Source organism: Falco punctatus (genome assembly GCF_963210335.1).
Source record: "Falco punctatus genome assembly, chromosome: Z".
NCBI lineage: Eukaryota > Metazoa > Chordata > Aves > Falconiformes > Falconidae > Falco > Falco punctatus.
In genome coordinates this window covers 54175690-54201127 of record NC_137586.1, presented here as the reverse complement: position 1 = coordinate 54201127, position 25438 = coordinate 54175690, and the positions used below count along the sequence as shown (strand labels likewise).

Here is a 25438-nt window from a genome sequence, read left to right as displayed (position 1 = left end):
TCCTTCCTACATTCAAATTGGGATTTGCTTTGCACTTTCTTCAGCTGCAAGAACGCCTTCAAAATTCACACAGAGGACCCACACCCTAAACCCTATGTAGAGCCGAAGGAAAATGAAATCTCATCAAGACAGGAGATCTCTTGGAAATTTGTTGCACTAATTTGTTGCGTTATTAAGACCACACTAGCAACAATACAGACAAGATGGCAACTGGAAGCAGAGGAGAAAAAAGGGCAGTGATGAAGGACTCCCTTAGTGTGACAATCAGTAATCTAGCTATTTAGCTATTCATTTTTCCCCTCTGGGAAACATACCTCTGGGTTTCAACTGTCCTAGTCAGAAAGGCAAATCAAATACTCTGCAGAGATGCAAGGAGAAAAAAAGTAAACACGGATCTGATACCCTACCACAGCAAAAGGGAAATTGGGACAACAGGGACAAGTAAGTGAATACTTCTCTTTAAAGAAGCGGCTCTAATTTCTGCCTGTTGAAGGATCAGCCCATTTCAAAACAGATCTCTCTGTCCAGATTTTAAGGATGGAACATTTTTGCCAATTTTGCTGCTTTGTAACTTCCTTTAATTGTTTGCTTTATAAAATAGGGTTCAGTGAAGTGCAGTTACATGCATTTAAACAAATGTCAGCTACTTCATGCACAACTGGATAACCACATGCCACTCTGCAGTCCTACCTCCGCTTTTTAACTCCCAATCACTCTTTTCATAGATGTTTACAAAATCGCTGCTATGTGCTGGTACCAGTTGCGGCCAATACAAACAGTAAGTGATGCAGCCTTTTTTTAATAACTGATTGTGTGCATGTAACAGATCCCACTTTAAGAAAAGACAAAAATTTTAAAAAAAGGCTTGAGGAATGTATTGTGCTTAATTTTAAATGAAAAGCTAGAATTCGTTTCCTAGACTCACCAGTAGCAGATAACAATATAGAAAGAGAAGATGAAGGCTATCAGAGAGACTGCAGTGCAGGGTATGACACAGTGCAGGAAAAGTCAACTGCTGAAAAACTATCTGTTGTTTCCATGACAGCCTTTTTTCGCCACTTCAGAGCTCTACAATAGTAACAGTCCTCCTGGACCTAGCAGAGTCCACACCTAGCCCTAACATCACTGCATCGGGGGTTAGCAAGCTTTTTTTTTTTTTTTAAGAGGGGGTGGGGGCCAGGGGAAGTTGCTGCAGGAGAAATTCAAGCCTGTTGTCAGAACGGACTGCATCTCTTAAAAAAAATTCCTTTGATAATATGAAAGGAAGTGTCAGCAATTGGGCAGCAGTCCCCTCTTCAACCCGGTACTACTGAAACCCTTAAGACAAGCCACCCCTCTCAATGGAAGGAACATTTACTTGTATCAGCCATTACACCAACTTCACCAACATGAAAATCTTAAACACTTAAGAACACCACACACAGCCATCTATCAGCATGCCTTAAATTTACCTTGCTGACTTAGTTTTGTTGGGCAGTTTTCTGGAGTGTTATGAAGCTAAAATACCAGCAGGAAGGGCCCAACAAGCACAGCAGCCGGAGTTTAAGGTCAGGGGAGACAGGGATCTTCGGCCAGGGTGGAAGGAAACAGTGCTGAACATTAAGGGCACAGAGTTATCCTTACATTTTCAGAAGCATCTCACGTAACGCACCAGCTCATTGCAGCCAGAGGAAAGGACCTACTTCTCCCTATTCCCAGCTTCTGGCCTTGCCTTTCCCTTGTATCAGACCTGATATTGTTGGTCTTCCTCTGCCTCTCCACTGCAAGCCAGACCTGCTGCCAAATCCCCACAGAAGGGGCACAAACAGCACCCATGAAATAAGGAGGATGGTAATGGGAGTACACAGCCAAGTGGCGGTGGAAAGAGGATGATGGCAGGAGCACCCCAACCACAGGGGCATGGTAATGCAGCAACCCAACATGCATTGGGAAGCCACGCTTTAAATTCCCAGAGAGTAAGGAGAGAAGGTATTTTGCAGAGAAAACTAAAACAATCTGCTAAGTGGTCACACATGCCAACAGCATAGCAACAGTTGTTTAAACGTCTTTTCCCTGTCATTTTTTTGAATTTGAGCATTTTCAAGTTTAAGCATGAACATTAACAGCAACAAGACTAAAAAACACTGTGAGAAAAACACAGTATCTAAACCAGGGAACTACTTTAGAACAAAAGATACAAAATGTCAGGCTAGTTTTGGCAAAGCGCTGGGAAAAGAGGAGAAAGAGTAGGTAAAAATCTAATGCACCGTAGAGGAAGTAGATGCAGAACTATCAAGACAGGTTCAAAACATTTCAAATTGTCATGCTAACAGGATATTAAGGGAAGCTTTTAAAGCCATCACAAACAGGGCTCGATTAATATCAGAGCTAGAATTCATACCACACACAAGTTTGACACGGACTAAGAAAAGTAATTTTTCTCCTGTCTAATACATCCAGGAATTTCTGCTGTGAAAGTTACAACAGCGTTAGCATGATGCTATTTTCTCTGATTTTTAAATTAGCTCATTGACTAAACAAATTATCAGACAGCAAGTGCAAACTGCTGCACTACTTTGTCACGCTAAATTAATTTTTAGGAAGAGTCTTAGTAAGGCTGAAGGAGAGGCAGCAGCATTTGAGATATCAGTCTAGCACCCAGCAACTTCGAAAGTCTAATTCCATACCTGCCCTTTGGTGGATGCTTTTTTGGGGAGCTGGGGAGAGGCAGAAAGAAAAAAAATCACAGTATACTGCAATGAAAGTCAAAATGCTGATGTTCTGGGTAAGTAAAAAAAAAAAAAAAAAAAAAAGCACCAAAAAAACCCACCTTCATTTCCTGAAGTGGTTGAGATATGAGTTAAGACCAACAAAGAAGAGGAAAACCTTCTACCCGTTAGTGTTATGCAAATGTCACACTCCAAGATACTGGGGACTGTATATTATTAGGGTACTTTTGAAAAGTAGTCACCCTAAGCAGTACACTGCCTTCTTGATCCTGCCAACAGTCCAATAACATACCTGTTCAGTGCAGCACTGCTCTTCAGGAGTACATTTAAGTGCCTTCAAAACAAATGCCTCTTCTAGAGCTCTCATCAGCTATGCTAATGAATTCTCCTCATCTCACTTACAACACAGATGTGGTGAAAGGTTAATCTGAAAGAAGTTAATTTACATACTTCACCAAAGAGATCCAGGAATTTAGACATTTTGCAGTGCTTTGAAGGCATAGCAAAGTGAGGTTGGAAGTTCTCCCAGGCGGAAACATGTATCTTATCTTTATGTTTCTGCAGCACTTGCCGGTGTTCTTAGCTGGCCTAATTCTGCTCCATCTGAAATCAGTGAAAACTACACTTCCTGCAGATCACCAAAGCTGACATTAAACGTCTTGACAAAGCTTTGCACTGAAAAAGAAAAAAAATTAATAGATTTTAAAAGTATTCAACCTTGTATCCTTTCCTTCTGCAAAGCAGATTTTGTAAACTAAACACATAGTCTAATTCTCAGATGCTGGCATTTTCAATATATTAAAAGTGTATGAAACAAACAACAACGAAGAAAACATGATCTCATTTGTATGACTTATTTATTATTTTAGAATTCTGAAGAGTCTTATACACAGAAGTAAGGAGCATTTCATTTTTAAACTAAATTTTTTGGCCTAGCAAAGTGAAAACTGATGTTCACGACTTCTAAGCAGGTACTTCTACAACTTCAAAATAGTCATTGGGCAGAATCACATAGCCTTTTCCTGACAATATGTCTTTTTCTTTCTGAAACTGAACGATCTCTCTCAGTTTTTCAATCTGTCTTTCCTGACGCCGGCATCGCTGTTGTGCTGTCTTGAGCTTCTTCCGCAGTTTTTCAACTTGTTCCTCCAGCTGCTGAATTCTTTTCCGCTGATGAACTGTATCCTCCACAGTATAGTTGTGATCACAAAAAACAGCAAGATTGCTAGGGGTCTGGAGGGGAGGCATCAATAATCCAATACTTGGATCTACAAATCTGGCATCTATTTGAGACAAATGAAAAGGAGTTGATGGAGACTGCAGTAGTACTGGAGTTGCTGCTGGTGGTGGTGGTGGCGGCGATGGCAGTGGAGGAGGTGGTAGTGGATCTTCTGTCTGTTCTGCAAATTCTTCAGCCTAGAAACAGCAAGAAAAAAAAAAGTACATTTTCATGTTTAACATTGTTTACCACACAACTCCCTTACTACAGTCCCAGAGTAACATAAACAACCATGACTGAAATTAATAAAATAAGTTTCAAAGCCTTCATTTTCAAAACTGACAAACAGTTCCGGGTCTGTTTTGTCTGTCTTCTCAAAATGGAGCCATTTTTAAGCAGCTTCATTTTCAGAGCTCTTTGAAACTCAAGTTCTTGATGTCTCAAATAAATAAAAAACTTAATAACATAGTAATTACTCTCACCTGAAGACAGGTCAAATACATACCCACAATTAGCTAAGAATGAAGAACACAGGCTGCAGTTCCACAAAACTGAGTTCAGCTGACCTGATAACTCATCACTGCCACCCCATTCCTCTTTATACCTCCTCCTTTCTGCTGCGTCTTACCATTATCTGCTTTGAACCTACCAGCTAACTTAAATCAAAAACACAGCAGAAGCAGATAACCTTCTGCTCAGATAGAGTAAGGGTCACCTACTGAGAGGGCTGATAAAGCTGACAGAGGAGACAGACACACCAAGACCTGCCTCTCAACAACTGGAAGGGACCGTGTCACTGGTTTTGGGGTGTAGTGTAAGGGCTTGGTTTCAAGAGACATAATGAGCCAAAATAAACAGCTTCTCAAGAGCAAAGCAGCCCTCCCAGCCCTCATATTTACTCTTTGCTCAAACATAGCAAGTTGCTAAGATGACAGAAGGCTATTCGCTCTCCAGCCATCACTGATGAGAACTCCTGTCCTTTATTAAAAGCCAAAGCAATGAAGCAGGAGGTATGAACTACACCTGCACTGGTGCGTGGAAGGAGCAAGAAACAAAACTGCACAGCTGGCAGATGGGACAGAGAAGGGAGAAGCATGATCCTCCCTTTTGGCAGCAGCAGAACATCAACTGGCTCAACTCCACATGGAACTGCAGTCCTCACTGTACTGCTCTCAATAGGTTCACTTGTACCGTTCAGGACAACACAGATCCCACACCACCTGAGTACAGGCCAGAGCAGAGAATCAGATTCTTTCTGTCCCACAGGAATGCAGTGTAACTCAGAAATGCTTCCCTACACATGATGATAAAAAAACCAGGACTGTTTAAACAAAAGAGCTTGCTTATTGCCTGTGAAAAAGAAAGCCTAAGACATTGTCAGTGAAAGAGGTACTGAACCAATTTTTTAACTATCCACCGGTTGGCATTATTACTACACATAAAAGCATAAGGACAGGGACAATGCTCAGTATAAAAGCAACTGGCAATACTCACCATTTGAACATCAAGCTCATCAGATCTGAAGGTCACATCATCAACTTCCTTGACTTAACATGCAAACAGCCTAATACTCAATACTGGGGGGAGTCTAGATATGCCTCTTGTAAAAACTACAACACTTGACAGACAGTAACTAAGAAGGCAGTTTTGTGATTGGTGTTGAAGGGAAGTTCCATGCGCAGCCAAATATTTCTGACCACTTGTACAAAACCAGCCAACTACCAGTCTTATTTCTCAGTTATAAGAAATTGCTGCTAACAGTATGACCCTATCAGCTACCACTTTCAGTCTTTCTACTAAAAAAATCTACAAGGCAAAGATGTAATTGGCAGAGAAATCCACCCTTGTTGGAAGCACACAAAAAACATATCATTGCTGGACAGCTGAATTCATGCAGACTTCATTTGCAGCTTATCCAGTACATGCTACCTCTATAAATATGTTTCCATCGCCACAAAATATCATGGAGAACAGATCATTGGTATCACTGACACAGTAAGTGAATTCTAATTAGTTCTTACAGCCAATAAATGGTTCTCCTAAGACATAAGTAAAGAAAAGGAAGTATTTCAAATTACATAGTACAAAAGGTAAAAACCTGTATTTCAAAATCAGTGTGGATTCAATTCCAAAACAACCACTAGTATTCTTCATTACTATGTTACTTCTTGAGCATATGTGGCAGTTCATCTAAATGTGCCATGAGATAAACAAGAATAGCATTAAATCCTTCTCCATAATTAAAAGGCACATTTTGTGGTTTTGTAGATCTAGGCATGATAATGAAATGGGGAATGTGGCTTACCACTAATCCTGCTGTACCAATCCCACTTTTGCAGATTACCCTATACACCCACTCAGCTATCAGACTGTGAAAAATTTTGCAACTATTTTACACGTGACAAGGAAAACATGTCATACTGACAGCAGGGAAGCATAGTCAAACAAAAAACACAGTCGTACTTACCTGGAAATTGTCTTATAAACCTTCTGCTTATATTCCCTTCTCTGTTATTAGCCACTTTTCATTTTTCAAATACATTTCCCTTTTATTTCTTCATCAAAACCAATATTGTATATAAAGAAAAAAACGCAAAAGCCCCAGTTTTCCTCTGTGCACTTCATCCCATTTGAGCCTTTCACTCCCCAGACCTATTCTATCCATTCTCTCCTTTGCCACTTCCTCTACAGCAGAGTGGCAAGAGACTTAATATTTTATATTCTTTATAGGAGTTAGGAATCAATCCTTTGCATTCTTGTCTTGCAGTTACTACACTGAGAAGGAAGAACTCATAACTGATTTGCAACTCACGGTAAGCTGCTTTTAGCAGTACAGTGAAGGGAACCATGCACCTCACAGGGGTCTACCATGATAAGTTCAGAGACTAGTTAGGGACCAGTCTGGCTTATGAGCAGAGGGTAACTGTGAAGGCAAGACAGAGATGTTCTCAGCCCAGACAGGCAGCAGGTGCAGCTACTGTTCTGCCCCTCTGCATCTCACTGCACAAAGCTTCTGCGTATGCACACAAGAGCAGATCAGAACTACTGCACATCTGCACAACGGTCTACATGCTCCAGAGCCTCGGACAGCCTACATTTCTGCTCTTGTCAAAGCAAATGAGACCAGCTGTCCGACACAGTTCAGCCACTACAGCCCTCCACATGTCTCCAGGTGTACACGCTCAGCCAGTATCCTTCAGCCTGCATCTTCTCCCCACTGCTGTGCTACACCAAGCCCCGCCAGGCTAACGCGAGCAACACACACACGTTCCACCATCTCAAACCGCGACTGCTTTGACTTTACCTTTTCATTGGGTTCAGTATAACAAAATATTGTGGGCACAGCATTTTCTTTCAGAAGCTTGTTGTTGCATTCCCTTTTAAAGCAATCGGGAGTAAAGTGTTCTGAACAAATGCTGCTGTACTTGGTTGGCTTGAAGTTTTTCCTTTTAACAGCGGCTTCCCATTTCTTGCAAAGATCAGGTCTTGTAAGAGGAAACCTGTAAGCAAGAAGTACTTTCAGCTTTTCTGGAAAGCTTTTTAACACGGGGTCGGGTTACTGCCAAGCACCGCTGTAACTGACTGCACGATCGCTCGCTTCTTCCTCCGGGAAGCTTCCTCCGACGGGCTCATTCGGGAGCCAAACCCCTCCTGCCGGCCCGGACGGCGCAGGCGGACCGGGACGGGGTCTCCGCTCCCTGAGAACGGGGCGGTGAGCGCTCCCCATCGCCCTGGGAAGAGCAGCACAGCGCGCCGCCGCTCGGCTCTCCTCGGGCAGACCGCCGGGGCTGGGAAGGAGCGGCGCTCGCGGGCCCGGCGGGGCTCTCCCTCGGCGGCCGCAGGAGACCGCTGCGCCCCGCCCCCCATCGGCACGCCCCCTGCGCTCCTGGCGGGCAAGCTGCGGCCCCGGCCACGCCCCCGCCCCGGCCCCGCCCGGCCCCGCCCGCACTCACTTATGGAAGGAGATGGGCTTCTCTTTGTCGTATCGGTTCCGGCAGCGGTAGGCGGAACAGGACTGCACCATCCTTCCTCCCCCGCGCCCGCCGCGGCCCGGCGACAGGGAGGCGAGTTGGCGGCCGCCGTTAATTCACCGCCGGGCGCCCGTCCTCCCCCTCCTCCCCCCCCCCCGCCCGTGACCCTCCGAGAGCGACAGGAACGTTACGCTGCCTCTCCCAATTCCAAGATGGCGGCGCCAACTTCAGCGCAACCCCGCGGTCGCCCATTGGCGGCCCTCCGTGAGAGGGCGGAGCTTCCTCAGCAGGCCCTCCAATCAGACCGCTGCGTGCGAGCGCGAGGGGAAGTTCCACCCGCTCCGCCCCCCGCCTGTGCCCTGCCCTCTCCCCCCCTCCCTGCCCCCCCAGTCACTGGCACATCTGGTCAGCGGCGGGCGCGGCACCCCCCCGCCGCCCACCCCCGCCTGCCCTGGCCTCCGCTGTCCGCCGGGGAGCGCCCGCGGGGCTGAGGCGAGGGACGGACGGGCCTGCGGAGACCCGCGCCCCCGCGGGCCGCGGCGGAGGGGGCCGGGGCCCACCGCGGACCGAGGCCTACCGAGGCCGGCGGGAGCCGTGCCTGCGCTGCGGCCCTGCCTGCGGGGAGGGAGGCCCGTCCGGGGGCTCTTGGGCCCCGGCGGTGCCCGAGTCTCTGGTGGAGTATGCTCGTCCCACCCGGCAGGCGGCGCTGCGGGCGGACGGGCGGGCGTGCACGACGCCGTTGTCACAGGGGAGGAAGCTGGTTCTGTGAGCCCTGGAGGGTTTCCAGACACTCTTCACAAAAAGCGAGGGGTGGGTGGGAAGCAGAGAAGAGCCGAAAGGCAGCGTTGCCGTAACGCGCAGTTGCATTAAGGATGTGTAAAACAACTCTATTTCACCCACCAAAACTTGGCTTGCAGGTGTATCAGCAAGTATATGACAGCAATCTAAGTACATCGATGTGTTGCTACATGTAAGTTTATTTCAAGCAGCTTCTCCATCTTTCTGTTCTGTAGGATCACCTTCCAACGCTGCATTAGATCAGCGACTGAAATGGTCCTATATAACTGACCGACAAGTTGTCAGAAGACTGATGAAGGGACCTAGCTTTAGTGTTGTTTCTGTCATATATCACATCATAGCTAGAATTTCACTGACAATGACCCCCAAGTCAAGTGAACCTCCTCAGCTTTTTCTCTGTCCTCACCCAGGACCTCATTTTCTCTGCAGTCTACTTTTCCTCTCTGTACTTGCTTTGTAACAGAAAAAAGAGAAGCTTTACTAACTTAGCTTGGAGGCTATGGCTCCTCCGCTTTGACAGCCCTGTTTTCCCAGCTGCAGAGAAGGTACCAGTCGCTGCCATTTGCTTGCCCAGGAGTATGACACGAAAAGCCCATACAGCCAGCAGCCACAGCAACCCTTCCACAAACCCACTCGCATCAGCTGCTCTTCAGTACTCTGTGTTGGCTTGAGCACTGCTAGCTCTGCCCCTCTGCTGCTAGGTCAGCAAAAAGACAAGGAAATAAAAATAATCTCTTTCTAGCACCACCTTCCTCACCAAGAAAGATGTGATTAGTCTTCCCCTATCCGTGCAAATGCCTCTGTTTCTGCTTTTGCCTGATGGCTTTCTTCTCACTCGAGTCTTGCTGCCACCAGTTTTCTGGGCACCGATTCTGCCACAGCCTCAGGGAGCAGCAGGAAGGGCATCTTCCGTGGGGAAAGATGATCTGGGGGTAGCTGGAGCCAAGGTGGTGGCCCTCACCAGCCTGGGCGTGCCCTGCAGCACCTGAGCTGGGTGGGCAGGGCAGGCAGTGTTGGCTGGACCCACTGACACACCCAAATGAAGCGAGGTGTGAACCAGGTACGAAGTCCACCCAGGGAGTCCAGGCAGGAGCAGTGGGAAACAGTGCCAGGAACAAAACTGCAAACACAGGTCCGAGGTCCACCCAGGAGATGGGGCTGGAGAGAGGAGCACCTGTGACGTAGCTGGGCAGGGACTGAAGGCTGTGGGCCAAGTTGAAATAGAGCTCCTGTCCCACGGGCAGGGTGTGTAGTTGGGGGCCCCGAGGTATGGGAGTCAAGGTCACCAAGGCCTTAGCTAGTGTGCTTAGACTGCGGTTCTCCTTTGGATCTGAAGTGGTGTGTCTGGGGCAAAGTCCTTCCTGACTTGACACTGGTCTCTCTGCCTCCCCCCCTGCTCCAGTTTTGGAGCAAACCTAGGCACAGTGGAGGCTCAGTGTGGTCATGTACGTGGTGGGACTACAGCAGAGCACAGCAGTGTCAACAGGCCTTGGGAGAAGAGGCATTTGGTCTTGGTGTACAGAGAGGAAATGTCCAGGGAGAAAGCATGAGCAGATTGTGGCAGGGTGACACCTAACTGAGGGGATGCTGGTGGATCCCACCACGTATGGGGAGAGCAGATGTATGTGTAGATGAGCCACCCAGGGCCTGGGTCAGCAAGTCCACTTAGAAGAGAGCTTTCGGCAGCTCTGTCAAGATCGCATTGGTATCCCCAGCAGAAAGGATTTTTAAAAGACTGGGTGGAAAGCAATTTCCTCATCGTGTAAGAATTTGAGAGACTTGGAGCGGGCCAGGGGGAATTGCCTCAAGAGAAAGATAACAAGTAACACATCCAAACTGAAAAGGTATACTTTAATGTCTCAAGAAAGTTGAAAAGACGTCTAAGCCGTTTAAAACTCTTCTTTAAACTTTTTTTTTTTCTCTCCCAGAAGAAAAGCCACGTCAGATCCATCTCCTTCTTGCGAGAGGCTTTTGTTTTGACGAGTCGGCACGCTTCCCGACGGCCCAGCGTCTCCCCGGCAGACTCCTCAGCCCCTCGCTGTCGGGAAGCATTAACCCTCGACACCTGCACCACTACCCTGCGCCAGTCCGTCACGGACCCGACGCGGGAGCCCCCGCCACGCGTGCGCTCTGCTCCCTCTCCCCTCGCAGGATGCGTGCCGTGGCCGAAGCATCCCCGGGTAATGCCCACGGGAAACCCCTCGTCCCGGCCGAAGCCGCCGGCAGCGCCGCCTCTCCTGCGCCGCAGCCGCCGGGCGAGCGTTCGGGGGAGCGCAGCGGGGGCTCACCTCGGGCGCTGCACCGCGGCGGCACCGGGGCTGCGGCGGGAGGCCCTTTCGCGCAAGCCCGGCGGGCGGGGGAAGGAGCGCGGGGACCAGCGGCGGCGGCGGGGAGGTGGCGGCGGGGCGGGCAGTCGGCGGGCCCGGGGCGTGGCGTGGGGCCGGTGGCTCCGGGAGGCGACTCAGTCCCCGCTGCCAGCCGAGGGCGGCCGGCCCCGCGGAGCAGGCGCCCAGCCCGGCCCGCCCCGCGCCGGAGCCGCCGCCGCCGCCGGCCGGCGAGGGCGGCAGTATGAGCGGCGGGCGTAGCGGGCGATCCGCCGTGAAGATGGAGGCGCCGTTTTACCCCGAGGAAGGACTGGAGCTGCTGCCCGACTTCGTGCCGCTGCCGAGTTTCGGTACCGCCGGCGGACCCGGAGCCGATGCGGCGGCGGCGGGGCAGAAGCTGCTGCTGGGCGCCGGGAAGAAGCGGGACCTGGCGGCCGCCGCCCCCGCGCCGCTCCCGGGGCCCTTCGCCCTTCGCTCGCCCGCCGGCGCCCGCGGCAGCGCGGCGGCTCTGCGCTTGCTGCCCCCGCCGCCGCCCGCCGCCGCCGCCGCCCCGCCGCCGCCCGCTGGCTCCGCCGAGCCGGCGGGCGGCGGCGGGGCGGCGGCGGCGGCCCGCGGCGGCCCGGAGGCCGCGCTGGGCTCGGCCGCGGAGCTGCCGCTGCTGAAACTGCCGCCGGCCGCCGATCTGGAGCAGCTGCTGATCCAGGGGGGCGCGGGGCTGGGGTCCGGCAGCCCGGGGCCGGCGGCGCCCGGGGCGGGGAGCGGCGGGGCGGCGGCGGCGGGGCCGTTTCTCTACCGGCAGCCGGTGACGCAGGAGCAGGAGGGTTTCGCCGACGGTTTCGTTAAGGCCCTGGCCGACCTGCACAAGCAAAACCAGCTCCTGGCGGCGCCGCCGCCGCCGCCGCTCTCCACGCCGGGACCCTGCTGCACCGCCCGCCCGGGGCCGCCGGGAGCCCCCGCCGCCGCCGAGCCGCCGGCCGTCTACACCAACTTGAGCGGCTTCAGCCCCGCGGGGCCGCTGAGCCCCTCGGGCAGCGCCTACCCCGCCGCCTCAGCCCCGCCGCCGCCGCCGCCGCCGCCGGGCCTGGCCTTCGGGGCGGCGGGTCTGGGGAGCGGTCGGCTGCCGCCGGCGCGGTCCCTGGAGGAGCCGCAGACGGTGCCCGAGGTGCCGCCGTCGGCGGGCGGGGAGGGCGGCAGCAGCGCGCCGACGCCGCCGTCGCTGTCGCCGCTGGACGCAGAGAGCCAGGAGCGGCTGAAGGCGGAGCGCAAGCGGCTGCGGAACCGCATCGCCGCCTCCAAGTGCCGCCGGCGGAAGCTGGAGCGCATCGCCCGGCTGGAGGAGAAGGTGAAGGCGCTCAAGGGGCAGAACGCCGAGCTGGCCGCCACCGCCAACCTCCTCCGCGCCCAGGTCACTCAGCTGCAGGGCCGCGTCCGCAGCCACCTCTCCTCCGGCTGCCACATCAACGCCGCCGGGCACCCGCCTCCCAACGCCGCCGCCGCCCAGCCCCGGGAGGCGCCCCCCGAGGCGGCCGCCGCGCCGGAGACCAGCGCCTGCTGAGGAGGGACCCCCGCCGCCAGCCGGCCGCTGCCCCCCGCCCGCCGCCGGGAGCCACCACGGGCCGCGGTGCTCGCCCGCCGCCGGTCGCCTGTTGTTATTATTATTAATTATTATTATTATTTATTCGCGCCCGGAGAAGGCGGTTGCAGGAGCCGGGTGTTGCTAAGCGTTTCCCGAGGTCTGTCGACGTTGCGGTTAGCGGTGAGGGTCTCTGTGGGTGGTTTCGGGGCAGGTGGTCGGTTTGGTTTTTTTTTCAGTGAAGTACTTGAGGTCTGCAGAGATTTCGGAAATTAAGGAAATTCCTGTTTACAGAAAGATTCAACTTTATTTTCATGGGGGATATAAAAAGTGTGTTTCCTAATACACCTTACTGAACTGTATAGCAATGGATAAGCTTTTCACACTTAAAAAAAAAAAAAAAGAAAAAAAGAAAAAAAAAGCCAGAATCGTACCCTTTTGAAAAGATGTGCGTGTATATATATATTTAAAACATAATATGGCTATGTATATTTTCTTGGTATTGATAAAGAACTTTTTTTAAAATACCGTCCTTTCTCTAGAGCTTTAATTTGCCTTTGAGAGTTAAGACTGCTATGTGGGGTGCTCTTGCACTTGCACAGTTTCGGTTTTAAAATCGAACCCTGGAGGAAAATGTTTTTTGTTGTAAATCTTAAGCAAGATGAAATGCATTGCTGACTCAGTCATATGAAAATACTTTTCTAAACTGTATGCTCCATATTTCTTGTGCCAGTGCAAACTTGGGGCATTGATAGTTATTTATTGAAACTTGAACACTTTTGGACGTTGCTTAGACCTTATTTTTCTAGATAACACGTTAGTAGGGAATGGTTACTTTGGCAAGAATGGCGTTACTTTTTTTTCCTTCACTGTGTACATTCCAGTAGTGTTTGCTCTTTATGTAGTATAGTAACAGTTCAGTGCTATACAGAAAAGGGCTCAGATTTGGGGTGGGTTAGCTATCAAAGTGGTAATTCCATTGTATACTGTTTGAATAAATCGCAGAAATATTACAGAGAAGTAGATTTATTTTTCAGTAGAAATCTGTGTATCTTGCTTCTTGGTCTACTTTGTTCTGAAGAAGCTTTCTGCAATACTCTAGAGACAGAAAGAGTCAGCGCTAGAATGTGAAATGTTTTTCTGGTTGGGAAGAATTGGTGTGGTTTATTTCTTTGTCAAGTTTTTACTAGTAGAAGAGAATAGCAAAGGAACTATTTCCTCTGATAGACATAATCCTCAATAAGTTTCTGAAAGCTTTAGATCCCTTGCTCGGTACTACTGCCTACCTGCTTCTGCTGCACCTGTGTGTTTTGAGCATAGCCGCTAGCACAGCGCTGTCCAGCCCTGTGGCAGGGTGCCGTGGGAAGGGTCTGTCGGAGTGTGAGGTTCACCCCACCAGAAGCCCCTCGGCGCGAGGCCGCGGGCGGCCCACCGCTGGGGGAGGGAAGGACTTCTCCTGAGCAGATCCAGCTGCAGAGGGGGGCCCGCTCCCCTATGTGAAACTGTGCTAAAAACTCTGCTTGAACTCAGAGGCAAAACTTTAATGGGGATATGCGTCTGTGCCAGCTGGTGAAAATGGGGGATTCTACGAGGAGCCAAGGAGGCATAGACATCCTTTATGTGTACAAGCCGTTGCTCAGATCTGTTAAAGCTGCTCAGGAGCTGTTAAACATCTTGTACTTCTTCTGAAAGCTACACTTGATGCTTTGAAATTCAAGGAGAATGGGATAGACTCACAGTTTTTCTTGCTTTTATTGGGGATACATGAGTGCTATCTAATCAGAAAGCTGAGCTGCAGCAGTCAAGTGTGTGAGCTTTTTCTTTTAGCGTGCATAGTCATTCCTGGCACATGTGAAATGTCATGACAACGTGTAGTAATTATGTTATTGTAGCTGAGATGGTCTGAGGATATTTCTTTTCTTAATGCATATGCAAATTAGGTAGAAGCCATATTAATCATTGTATAACTGTTTAATCATGTCACCAGAGCCTTTTTCAGTGGTTAAAATGATTGCCTGTAACAGTACTTTCTGCTGTTGGAAATACTAATGAACAGATAAAAAATTATTTTGACCTTAACACAGGTGTAAAGACTTCTTAAAGGCATTCTGAACCAGACTGCATGCAATCTGTAGCACTGCCTGTTACATAATAACTGGGTGAAAAATAGCTGGCTTTTACTATGTGGCAGGCATCACCTATCTGCAAAGATGCTGCAAGACTGGAGGAACTGCTAAAGACTTCCACCCCAGCCCTGCTTCCCCTAGTGAGAGAGATAATGCTGCCTGGTAGATACGTTGATGTGAGATGCTTAGATTTGCTGTATGTGTAGTGAGGTGGGGGTGTCTTGGAAAAATTCGTAAAAATTTTATGCGTGAATGCTGCTGTTTCAGTTCTTGTACTTGCAAATGAGTATAGGGCTAGGTAAAGATCTTGCAGTAGAACACAAGACAGTGATAAATGCAGTACTTGTTCTTTACTTATTTTACCATTTCTGGTTAGAATAAGTTAACAACGTCCAAGGAGAAGTGGGGGGATCTGTAAGGCACAGGAGATCACTGCAATTCCCCTTCCCAGCTAAAGGCAGGGCTATAATGGGCTATAACCCAGCAGGGTTATAACAAGCTTGCCCTTTTCAGCATGGTGGTGTTAAAGCTGGAAACCACCACACGTTACCTCTCTCCCATTTCAACTTTCTGCAAGAGCAGCCCTGCGTCCAGCCTCTCTCTGCTTGATGTTCTAGTGGACATCTGTTCGTGGTAGAAGTGCTGACAGGCCAGCTCGGTTACCATGATGACTGATGAGAGGTTACTAGTGAGGCTGGCAGCTCCAGCTCTCTGCCAGACACTACTATTCTTGTAGTAGAGTTGTCTGAAAGAAATGTCTTCTGTAGAGTGACAGATTACCTTCATAAATGCCTTCTTTTATCTGGTATTTAGGCTAAGACACAGGATCTAACACCGACATGACCAGATCTGAGGATAGTGTGTGTCTATGGTTGGGGTTTTTTTTACCTGTTGATTCTGCTAGAGGTTGCCGCACCTACAGTGGAAAGAAGTGTGAATAGCCTAAGCACCTAATAGTTTAAACTAATATAACAAGACTCAGGACTGCTTGCCTGCTGCAGCAGCCGTCAGGTTTGATTGTTACTGTCTTCTAACACGTATCAGTACTCTGACTTTACCCCTGAAGTGTTCCCAAATCCTGGCTTCTTTGGTTTGTCCTGCCTTCCCCCCACCCCACCCCCACCCCCCCCTCTTCAGTTTGTTGCAGCATTTTTCATGTCTGTTTCTTCTAGGTTTTGGAACTTTGGTTACTGTAAGATGCTACAAGATAGACACTAGGTAAAATTTTTCCAGACTCTTTATGTAATTTGCATCAACGTAGCTCCTTTCCAGTAACTGCAGGCAAGTTGGCTGTGTGTCATTGAAAAAAAAATTCAAAAGAAATAAAAAACCATTTTATGTTCAGTGGACAGCAGCAGAAAACTGTGCCATGCTTGCCAGGTGTACTTGTGCACACTGTTTGCTAGTTCTTGCAAAGATTCTCACTGCATGACTTGATTTGCAGGCTAGCTTCATGCCCTTCTGATCTGGTTTTGCATTCCAGGTGTGAACCCATGACAAATAAACATCCCTTTTTGTTTCTGTGCCCTAGGTGTAGTCTCTGTTCTGGAGATTATGCAGTCCCTTCCTTTGTCTGTTTTGGCTGAGGGATGCTTGCTTCTGTGCACATCTCACTTGCAGTTTATCATGGGATTCCGAATGTGCTTGAACTGATGTCTTGATCTATATGTGAAGTGCCTTCCTATTTAGGTGCTACAGCAAAATAGTTTGATTCATAAATGACTTTCATTTCTTTGAATTTTTATCAGATCTTTTCTGTCTTAAGGAGTAGAAGGAGGAGGGTTTGTGGTGAGGGAGGTCTTGTTCACTCCTTCCTTGGGCAGAGGGAGGAGCTCCCACCAGATCTGCCCCTGCTTGCTGTGAGTCAGGGAAGGTACTCTGCTAGGACTGATTCAGATGATGTCGTTACTAGAAAAGTTGGCTGGTTTGCTCCCCAGTGCAGAACGGGTAGTGAAAATTGTCAATATCACAGGGTGTCCAGACAGGACCAGGTGGTTGCTGAGTGGTTCTTAGAACTTTCACTGTGACTCCGGGTCGAGCCCATTTGGCAGGCTTAGAGAGCAATTCCCAAAACGCAACTACTTTGCATACTTTGAGAAATGTAGGTGTTTGGGGGTGATAGGTCCTGATTGCTGAGCGGGGTGATTCTGAGGGTGGTGGTGACATTTTGTTATAAGCCTTTGATGGTCTTGCAAGAGGTAGATACCTCAAAGGATTTGGACTCTTCACTGCATGTCATAAATCACTGTGGACTATCACGCACTGTTCGAGATCAAAGGGTGGCCCTACTACAGTTCTTCGTTACCTTGGTTCCTGTTTATGTCATGACTGAAGGAAGAGTCATAAGGCATCCATTTTTTTTTCATGTAAGTATCTGATTGACTGTGTCTGTTCACCTTTGACAAAGGAGTGATCTCCCAAAATTAAGTCCTCAGGCATTCTGCAGCTGTTAAAGTGGAATTTTTATTTGGCAACTAATTTCTAATCAGTTACATAGCTTGATGATACTTATATCATCTATATAAACATCTATATAAACTACATGAACAACTATATGGTGTTGTTTGGTGGTGTCTGGAGTACAGATGCATGCTATGTCTGAATTACAAGTTGGGCTGAAAACAGTGACTTGGCTGCCATTACTTGAGTCTTGGCCATTTGAATCCAGTAGCTTCTCAGAGAAAATGTCTCTATAGCTGAAATTAACATGCAAGAAAAAAACCCCATCCAACTGTCTACTTGTAACGCAAGTCATTCTTCAATGCATTTTATGTGTCCTTCTTCTTCTGGAGTGTAAGTTAAAAAAGAAAAGCAATGAGTTACATTTTCATTATTCTTATGTGCAGCTGTAACTGCTGCTGGATAATTTTGCTCTTCCCTTACTTGATTCTCTGAGTTTCTATGTATAGTAAGTAGGCAAATTGGAGTATGACATATCTGTGTACATACTTGATTTGTACAAAACCACTTCCATTTTCCAAGCATTTTGTTTGCAATTTTCCCGTAACTAAGAATGAGTGTTGAAGAGTTCCTAGGCTATTCTGACACTCTTTGGTCTCTTCATCTGATTAGTATTGTGTGCAGTGTCTGTGCATCTTTCAGCAGAGGTAGACAGTAAAATCTGACAGGGATTCACATTTTTTAACATTTGGCAAGACCTGTATCAGCAGAAAAAGCCTTGAACAGGAAGTTTTCGCAGTGCGTAATAATCCTGCAAATGTTGACTGATTTTTCTAATGCCACAGTCCCTTGTTGTGGGACTGCAGCAGGGTTTACTGTACTTGGTGCACTATGATAAATGTTGCTGTGACAAATTGCAGAAGCTAAAGATTCTTACAGACTTGTTAATCTTGCACATGGTGAAACTTCACTGTGAAGGTGATGAATTACATCTGAATTTATGGAGACTTAGGCCCTTATGGTATGTTATGGAGGACAAGAGGTCTTGCTAATTCTCTTATTCCTCTCCTGTCTTTCAAAGATCTCTCTCTTTTTAATGTGCCTGTGAAGTGGCTTGCAGCTAGCTGTTTGTGTTGTGAAACTTTTCTTCATAATGGCTGGTAGTAACTCAGAAGTCGGGACAGAAGCAACTTCCCCACAAAGTGGTCATGTGTGACAAACTAAATGGAGGTTTCTGAAAGACATTGCAACAGTGAGTTGCACAGTGGAGAACCTGCTGTTGTCCATGTGTTGCTAAAAGTTTAGAAACATGTGCATCTATGTATAGGGGGCAGCTTGTTGACTTGTTGACTTGCTACAGGCATTGATCCTTGCTGCTTGCTTTAGTCTGGAAGCAGTTTTCCTAAGCTGTTGCATACCGGAAGGTTTACTTTCTGCATGAGTATAATCACAAACCGCATCTCTGCTTGGGTGTTGAAACAGTCCACTACATGTAGGTCAACCAGAATGCCACACTTAAGCTGTCTTCACAGGGTCCTGCTGAGGAAACAGTAGCGGGGAGAGGAAGGAAACTAGTCTAGGATCTGTATCTTCACACCAACGCCATGTTGCAAAGAAATGCAACTTTCCGTCTTGACAAAAGCATGTCACTGATGTAAAATCACTGAGTCTTGGTCCTGTGCCTGCAGAGTGTCTGAGTTCTTGGGCTGATGTTTCTGAGACATCAGTTGCTTCTTGGGCTGGATTTCTGCTTGAGGTGGTACCCTCTCAACCCGTACCAGCCACTGATACAGGAAAAGCCAGCAAATCTAGCCTTCTGAAGCACACAGATACCCCCAAAGACATGTCAAGGTGTTGTGCACAGACACGAGCATGCATAAAGAAGGGCATGGCCAAATGGAGGAACTGTGATTTTCTTAGCTGCCGCAGTACACAATGGGGCATCGTCTTATTCTTTGTTGTGGTCAAGTTCTCACAGAAGAAAACTAAGCTGCAGTTCTGTGTGTGAGTGCAAGGTGATTTTTTTTAGATTCCCAGTCAAATTGGAGGACTGTTAAATCCTGCAACGCTAAATTCATGCAAAAAGACCATTTATTTTAAAATCACATGTAGCCTTAATGTAATCTAAAGTGATGCAGTTCATATGTAGTGATTTGCTGTGAAGGGAAGGTTATTATAAGTAATGTTTGCAAGGGAGTCACCCTAAATAATTATCTACCTGCTGTTTGCTTTTTTTCTGCTATCAAAAGGTCTGTATCCATAGCACAGCTAGCTGTAAAATGAGCTTTGCTCTGAATTTCTAGGACTGCAATACTTTAAGGAGTATGTGTGCTGGTGAAATGGCTTTTCTGGAAGAGTTATGATTTCTTTAAGGAATGCTTTGGAGTGATGGTTGACTTGACTGTGAAGCCTTGCTAACACACGGAGATGATAGATAAGACCAGTTCACTGTGCACTAATATGCTAGATTGTGATATTTAGCACACTGCTGATAATATTTGCTACTATTATTAGTTATTGGTTAAGAACTAGTTGTGAGTGGAATTGTAAGCCACTTAAATAAGGTCCACACAGACTGGAGAGCTGTGTTGCAGGAGATCAGTAACAGAACTTGAATCCCATCCCAGAAAAAAAAAATATCTTTGGTTGCAGTCTTTGTTGGTTTTGGTTTTGGTCTTGTGAGTTTTGTTACTTTTCTAGATTAAGTCCTATTTTACCCTACCCTTGAAATTTATTTAAATCTGAAAACCTTTCTGCTAAGTACCTTGAAACATCTTTTGTGACTGTTTAGTCGCAGTTGGTGAGATTTTGGTATTACTTCTGTCATAGACGGAGAAAGCTGAAGCTGTTAAAAGTCTGGCTTCTCACTGCATCCCTGTTCTTAGACCACAGACTGAACATTCAAAAAATCATAACCAGTAGCTGGAACTCTGTGGAAGTGTTTGAGACCATTTTCTTGTCCTTTCCAGAAAGCTTCCCGCTGCCCAGAGGAGTGTGTGGCCTTCCTGCCTGATATGGAAAATTGACCTTTAAGCATGAACAGTCTTATAAAAAAAAAAAAAAAAAGGCTTATGGAGATAGCCTCATGGTTCATGCTGAACCTTTTGAAAGGTAACATGCTGAGCTTGAGAACCTTCCCTGCACCTCTGTTTCATACATCTCCACTTTTTTCTTGTAATGCAGGACACAAGCAGTGTGGTGGCATAGACTAAACGGACTGCTCCAGAAAGCGTATCTAGAATACCCTCCTCCTTTTTCCCTAGTGACTGCTAGGGAAAGATACCAGTAGAAGATACCGGTATAAAACTTGTGCTTCTTGGTAGAATAGAGCTAGAGGTTGAGCTCTTGTTTTTTCCAACTTTTACTGTTCTCTCTTTTAATATCCTTTGTGGACGAGTGACAGGAATAGTGGGAAAATACTGACTACTGCAAAGTTAAATAGTCTTATATATAATATGTCACATAAGCTATGGCCGTAAGTACCTAGGACACCTATTCTGTTTACAGTCTGACGGATGACATCTTCAGAACAGGGATTCCTAAAATGCTACCTAAGTGTCATTATCAGTCCAAACCATTTTGTGTTTAAATTAGTAAAAGTTACTAATAGGGTGTGTACATCCTTGCGATGTTTGAAAGTGTTTCTGGGCATACTGGAACTGAAATCACAGCACAAACTGGTATGTCTGTGGTATCTTTGTGGTATGATATCACTTTCCAAGCAGGCCAAAAGTGTGTAATAAAGCCTACTTCTTTATTCCTTTCTCTGTGCTTATAGTTAGAGATTATAGTTGGAGGAATCAGCAACAGTAAGAAAAACAACCAAGGAAGAAATAAAATTTATCTCAGATACAGTATTTAATGGTAGTATTTATTGTATGATGAACTGGCAAAGAATTAAGATTGCTCTTCAGAATGCTTTTTAGCTTATTTTGTTTTCTTATTATTGCCCAAGTGTCTACTAAACTTCTTTTCTTTGGAAACTGTGCTCCTCCCTGTTTGGCCTGATGACTGGTAATTTCACACTTACCCATATTTATTTAAAGCCATGGCAACCACCATACTGAAATGTCATTAAGTGAAGTCCAGGTCCGACTGCTGACTGATGATGCAAAGGTCTGCTCTCTAATAAAATGCAGCCCGTGAAGGATGAACTCCAAGAGGCAGCTACGCCCTGTCTTCAAGCATTTGCTCTGATTTCAAGGCTTTCCCATGTGGTGGTGTTGCTCAACATGTAGCAAAACAAGTTCTTGCGAGCCCCTTGAGCATTCCTCCGTATGTAACAGATTAGATACTCAGGCTTTGTTAATTTTTTCCTCCCTCTCCCCACCCGACCCACCCCCCAAAAAAAACCCCAAACCAAACCAAACGCAACCCCAAACCTGGAGCAAAGGACCCAACACAAGCAAATCTTGGAGAATTGTTTCACTTTGTTGCAAAACACCACTTGTTAATTACAGGGACACTCAGCACAGTTCTGACATGTGAACCATCAATATAAACATTTACTTTCACTGGTGATTTTGCTTGGGTTGTGCTTAGCTGCTTTGTAAGGGATGGAGGGAAGGGAGTTAAGTGTTGCAATATAGTGTTGTGCAATTCCTGGCTTGCAAATAGAAAATGATGAGCAAGTCTGCATAGGCCTCTCACCCACCAAAATTTGGCCACTGTTCTTTACCACTCCCACTCTTCCTAATTAGGAACGCGTCTACTGGCTTCTTAAGGTTAAAAGGAGAGAAGGGTAGAGATCTTAAGAGGGCAGTATCAGGCCTGTTCTGCTGTGAAAGGCCCTGAGCCTCCTGAACCTTAAGAGTCAAGTCAATCTGCTAGATTGCCTCTAGTTAGGATGTCCGAAGGTAATCCTCAACTCCCTGTGCAGGGTCTGACAGAAAGGGCAGCTGGGACTGTATTCCTGAGTAGGTCTCGTCGGTGAAGTAGCCTTTCAGCTTTCCATGTTTCTCAGCCTGTGGAATTGTAGGACATTATTCCAGGGTAGTTTCTCTTTCTTGGAGTGGCTCATCTAAGGCTGGCTTGTTCTTCCTGCAGTTTTTGCCTAGACTGAAAATCTTTCTGAGGTTTAGGAGACCACACATGTGTCCTTGCTGTGTGGTGTTCACAATGGCTACTGTCGTATCACCCAAAACAGACGCCTGAGAAGGGAGCAGCTCTGGATAGGTGCAGACTGGGAAAGATTAAATCCATCGTTCTTTGAGCAGTGCGTCTTTGCATCGGTTGAGTAGAGCAGCTAACTCCCATCAGCTAAAAAGGAGAGAGCTCTTGGACAATAGGACCCGACTTTGAAAGTGTTTGGTGGTTTCTGGTGCCTGGTTCTTGCTGAACTTCCAGGATGCAGAAAATGCTTCATGCTCTGCAGTACCATCATTGAAATACCTTGCATTATCATGGGCTGGGGTTGCTGCTAGGATCGTGAAAGTCCTGTAGCTCTCATTGGGATTACAGTCGTGCCAGGTGCTGATCAACAGACCAAAGGGATCTCCTGAAAAGGAGAAGCAGCCCCTCTCTGCTGGGTAGCTGCCAGCATCCCCAGGCTCTCTTTTTGTCCAAAAGCAGAAGTGTGAGCAAACTACTGCTTCCTACGGCTCTCGAATCCAAACAGATTCTCCCTAGGCCTTCGGGCATAGCACTGGAACTTCCTCATTCAGGATAGCTGTTCAGAACAAAAGGTGGAGACAGAGCAGTTCAGATTTGGCTTTGCTGTTCCAGCAGTTTACATGCAACTAGTTGGTGGGTGGTTGTCTGCCTACATCCTTTCCTGGGTTCTTGTAAGTTGGGTTTTTGTGTACCTTCTTATTCTGCCTTATTAAATTAGCTGGCACAGAGGAAGCCTCTGAGAAACCCTTTCAAAATCTCTGCTGCAGAAAGAATTTTAAAAAATTGCAGTATTTGAATAGATTAAAAAACAAACAAACAAACCCAAAGAAACAACAAAACAGATTTGTATGGATACAGAAATACTTCCCCCTTTTTTTTAAAGCTGATAATTTTGGGGAACTCTTCCAACAGGTGTGCTGGCAAGGACATTGCACACAGATGGAGGTAATAATAGTGAAACAAAATTCAGTAGCTACTCATTTGCTGGATTTGGTCGGGAGAGGTTTATCAAGGACACTCCTGACAGCTTTTTTTCTGATGCGGTGATTTTTTTTTAAAATGTAAACAGAAGCTACAGGGCTTAATAATATACAACTGAGGATTATGTCCATTGTAATTTTTTTACGTTACTTTTACAAGCTGTGTAGTATTATATTTAAAATACTTATTTCTGAGACAAAGTGGATGATACTAGTTGGCATCTTGCACTTAAATTAATTGTAAAACATTTTCTTAATTTAGTGATGTGTTCAGGAGAATACTGTAACTTACTGAATATACAATGGTGATAACTGTGTTTACAATAATTTTCCAATTCCTACTGTTCAGTGGTAGCCAACTTGTTCAAGAGTTAGAAGTAAGGCATACTGCGATTGGCAATCTTGGAAAAAATTAGCTCAATGCTGCTACCACTAAATACTGTGGGATGGATACCATGGGTTTAAATGGCAGCCGAATTGTATTCCAAGCCTCTGTCTTAAGTACTTACAACTTAAAAGGCGACTTGCCTTGCGCTCATTTTTGTATCACTGTGTGTAGTACATCAGCTAGAAATCTGTTAATGATTGAGTTGTAACACTAGGACCTTTATGGAGATCACAGTGGGGTTTTTGTTTGTGATCAGACAGACATTTTGGAATGTATAACATTGATCCTTGTGCTGGAATTGTTTACATGCAAAAGGTATTTATGATTTTTTGCAAACTGCAATGTGCAATTTTGTACATGTGTTTTAAACAAAAGAGTTTATAAGGAAGATATCGTATGTACAGTACTTGGACATGAGTATTATTTCTTTGATATAAATATCTAGAGGAAAATTAAAATTGCTTTATATTCATATTTTTGGCTGTGTTCTTCATTATTTCAGCAAGAAATCTAAAAGTCAGCTTAAGGCATAGTTGTCATTTTGTTGGAAAATCCAAGAAAAATTTGTTGATCTGGAATCTTAAAAAAAGGTTTTTAAAATCATGCTTAATATGCTGCTTCTTTCAGTTGTATCAACATTTTGAAGTGGAAGGAAGGAAAGATTTCTTCTAGTAAAAATGCTGCTCTTCAGATTAATTTCCCTATGTGCTAGAGCAGATGCAACTCAAAAAGTAGACTTTTAAAAAGAACAAAAGAGTTGAAGAGCAAGTCCAGCTCTGGTGACATCAGATTTCGGGCCATTACTAAGAAAAGCTGGAGTTGTCAGCACTGTGGGACAGGACTCATTGCCCATGTCTTGACTCTTCTGTTTCAGCAGAACAAGGGATGGTAAAAACTTTCTGCCATTTAAACTGTTCCGAAGCCACATCTGGAGCAAAACTGTTAAATAAGGCAACTCTTTTTCTTTCCCGTGATCGTTCTTATGCCTGTTGCTACGTCTTGACATACTCCCAAAGGAGAGCTACTCAGTAAACATCGCCATGTGCTAAAACCACTTCTGAAGTCCCAGTTAAAAGCTCCCCTGCTCTGGGAAGGCAGCCCTGCCTTCCGGATACATCCTTCCAAACCAAGTGATGAGGGGAAGGACTGGGTGCCAAGCCCCACCAAGAATGCTCTGAGGATGCCAAGTTCAAGAAAGAGCCGAGCAGTGCGGCAGCGCCGGTGGCATTGGCTGGGCCAGCTCACACCCCGGCACACGGCTGGACCCTGCCTTGTTCTCTACAGATGCATGGGTTCCAGATCTGACACTGAGAAATGGTAGAGGGGCTAGTTTCTTCTAGTTTCATATATGAATACTAAGATTTCAGAAGCATGCAGAAGCTAGAGGGGGAAGCAAACCGAGGAAGCTGTGAGCGCACTGTAGTTCAAGCTGTTGTACGTTGGCACTTAGGGTTTATGACCACATAATCAGTTTGGTGTGGGATTACTGTGACTTCTAAATGTGAGCCATGCCTCCTTCAGCGCTCTGGGAGTTACTTAATGCTTTTAATTTCCATGTTGTACATGGCTGCAGGCTGTTTCACACATGCTAGCCAGACCACTCTTCGGAGATTTCCACTCCATTCTAATACAGTTTAATTTCTGGGACAGTCTGTAGCACTCTTGCAATAATCTTGATGCTTTCCAAATTAAATACAGATGGGAGGCAGAACAACAAGATGCTGAGAGCCTTGGTAGGTGCTTTGATAGATGCTTGAAAGTTGATTTTGCGTGTCCATTTGAGCTTCAGAGCCTAGTTCTATAGAAAAGTGCTTTGAATGTATGGTGTAGGAACCCCAA

At 46.7% G+C, this 25438-nt stretch overlaps 3 protein-coding genes across 12 annotated transcripts in view; 1 reads left to right on the top strand and 2 right to left on the bottom strand.

The window, feature by feature from the left end:
• Positions 1-3546: 3546 nt before the first annotated feature.
• On the bottom strand, positions 3547-8096 carry THAP1 (THAP domain containing 1). Of its 2 annotated transcripts, none has more exons than XM_080372075.1 (3): positions 7881-8096; positions 7232-7427; positions 3547-4124 (listed from the first exon to the last, which is right to left on the bottom strand). In XM_080372075.1, exons 1-3 carry the CDS (start codon positions 7949-7951, stop codon positions 3672-3674), a joined length of 720 nt encoding a protein of 239 aa, XP_080228201.1. In that variant the 5' UTR covers positions 7952-8096; the 3' UTR covers positions 3547-3671. The 2 variants fall into 2 exon arrangements, with proteins under 2 accessions (XP_080228201.1, XP_080228200.1); XM_080372074.1 differs by lacking the exon at positions 7881-8096 and adding an exon at positions 7511-7809.
• A 212-nt stretch (positions 8097-8308) lies between these two features.
• On the top strand, positions 8309-21500 carry LOC308056520 (transcription factor JunD-like). The gene has a single exon (XM_080372058.1). The coding sequence runs from the start codon at positions 11265-11267 to the stop codon at positions 12573-12575; it is 1311 nt and encodes a 436-aa protein (XP_080228184.1). The 5' UTR covers positions 8309-11264; the 3' UTR covers positions 12576-21500.
• RNF170 (ring finger protein 170) overlaps positions 12898-25438 on the bottom strand; it is a 50457-nt gene continuing 37916 nt past the window's right edge. For all 9 annotated transcript variants that reach the window (XM_080372064.1, XM_080372065.1, XM_080372066.1 and 6 more), the window contains one exon: positions 12898-25438. This exon is cut by the window's right edge and continues 17448 nt beyond it. The gene's annotated coding sequence lies outside the window, so the exon portion shown is untranslated.

Excerpts from the sequence above, each read along its gene's own strand:
- THAP1 (XM_080372074.1), bottom strand. The coding sequence starts at position 7,794 with ATGGGGGGCGGGGCGCAGCGGTCTCCTGCGGCCGCCGAGGGAGAGCCC. Across the intron at positions 7,428-7,510 it reads AAGAAGCGAGCGATCGTGCA|GTTTCCTCTTACAAGACCTG; the intron begins GTCAGTTACAGC and ends TCTTGCTTACAG. Across the intron at positions 4,125-7,231 it reads ATACTGAACCCAATGAAAAG|GCTGAAGAATTTGCAGAACA; the intron begins GTAAAGTCAAAG and ends TGCTGTTTCTAG.
- LOC308056520 (XM_080372058.1), top strand. The coding sequence starts at position 11,265 with ATGAGCGGCGGGCGTAGCGGGCGATCCGCCGTGAAGATGGAGGCGCCG.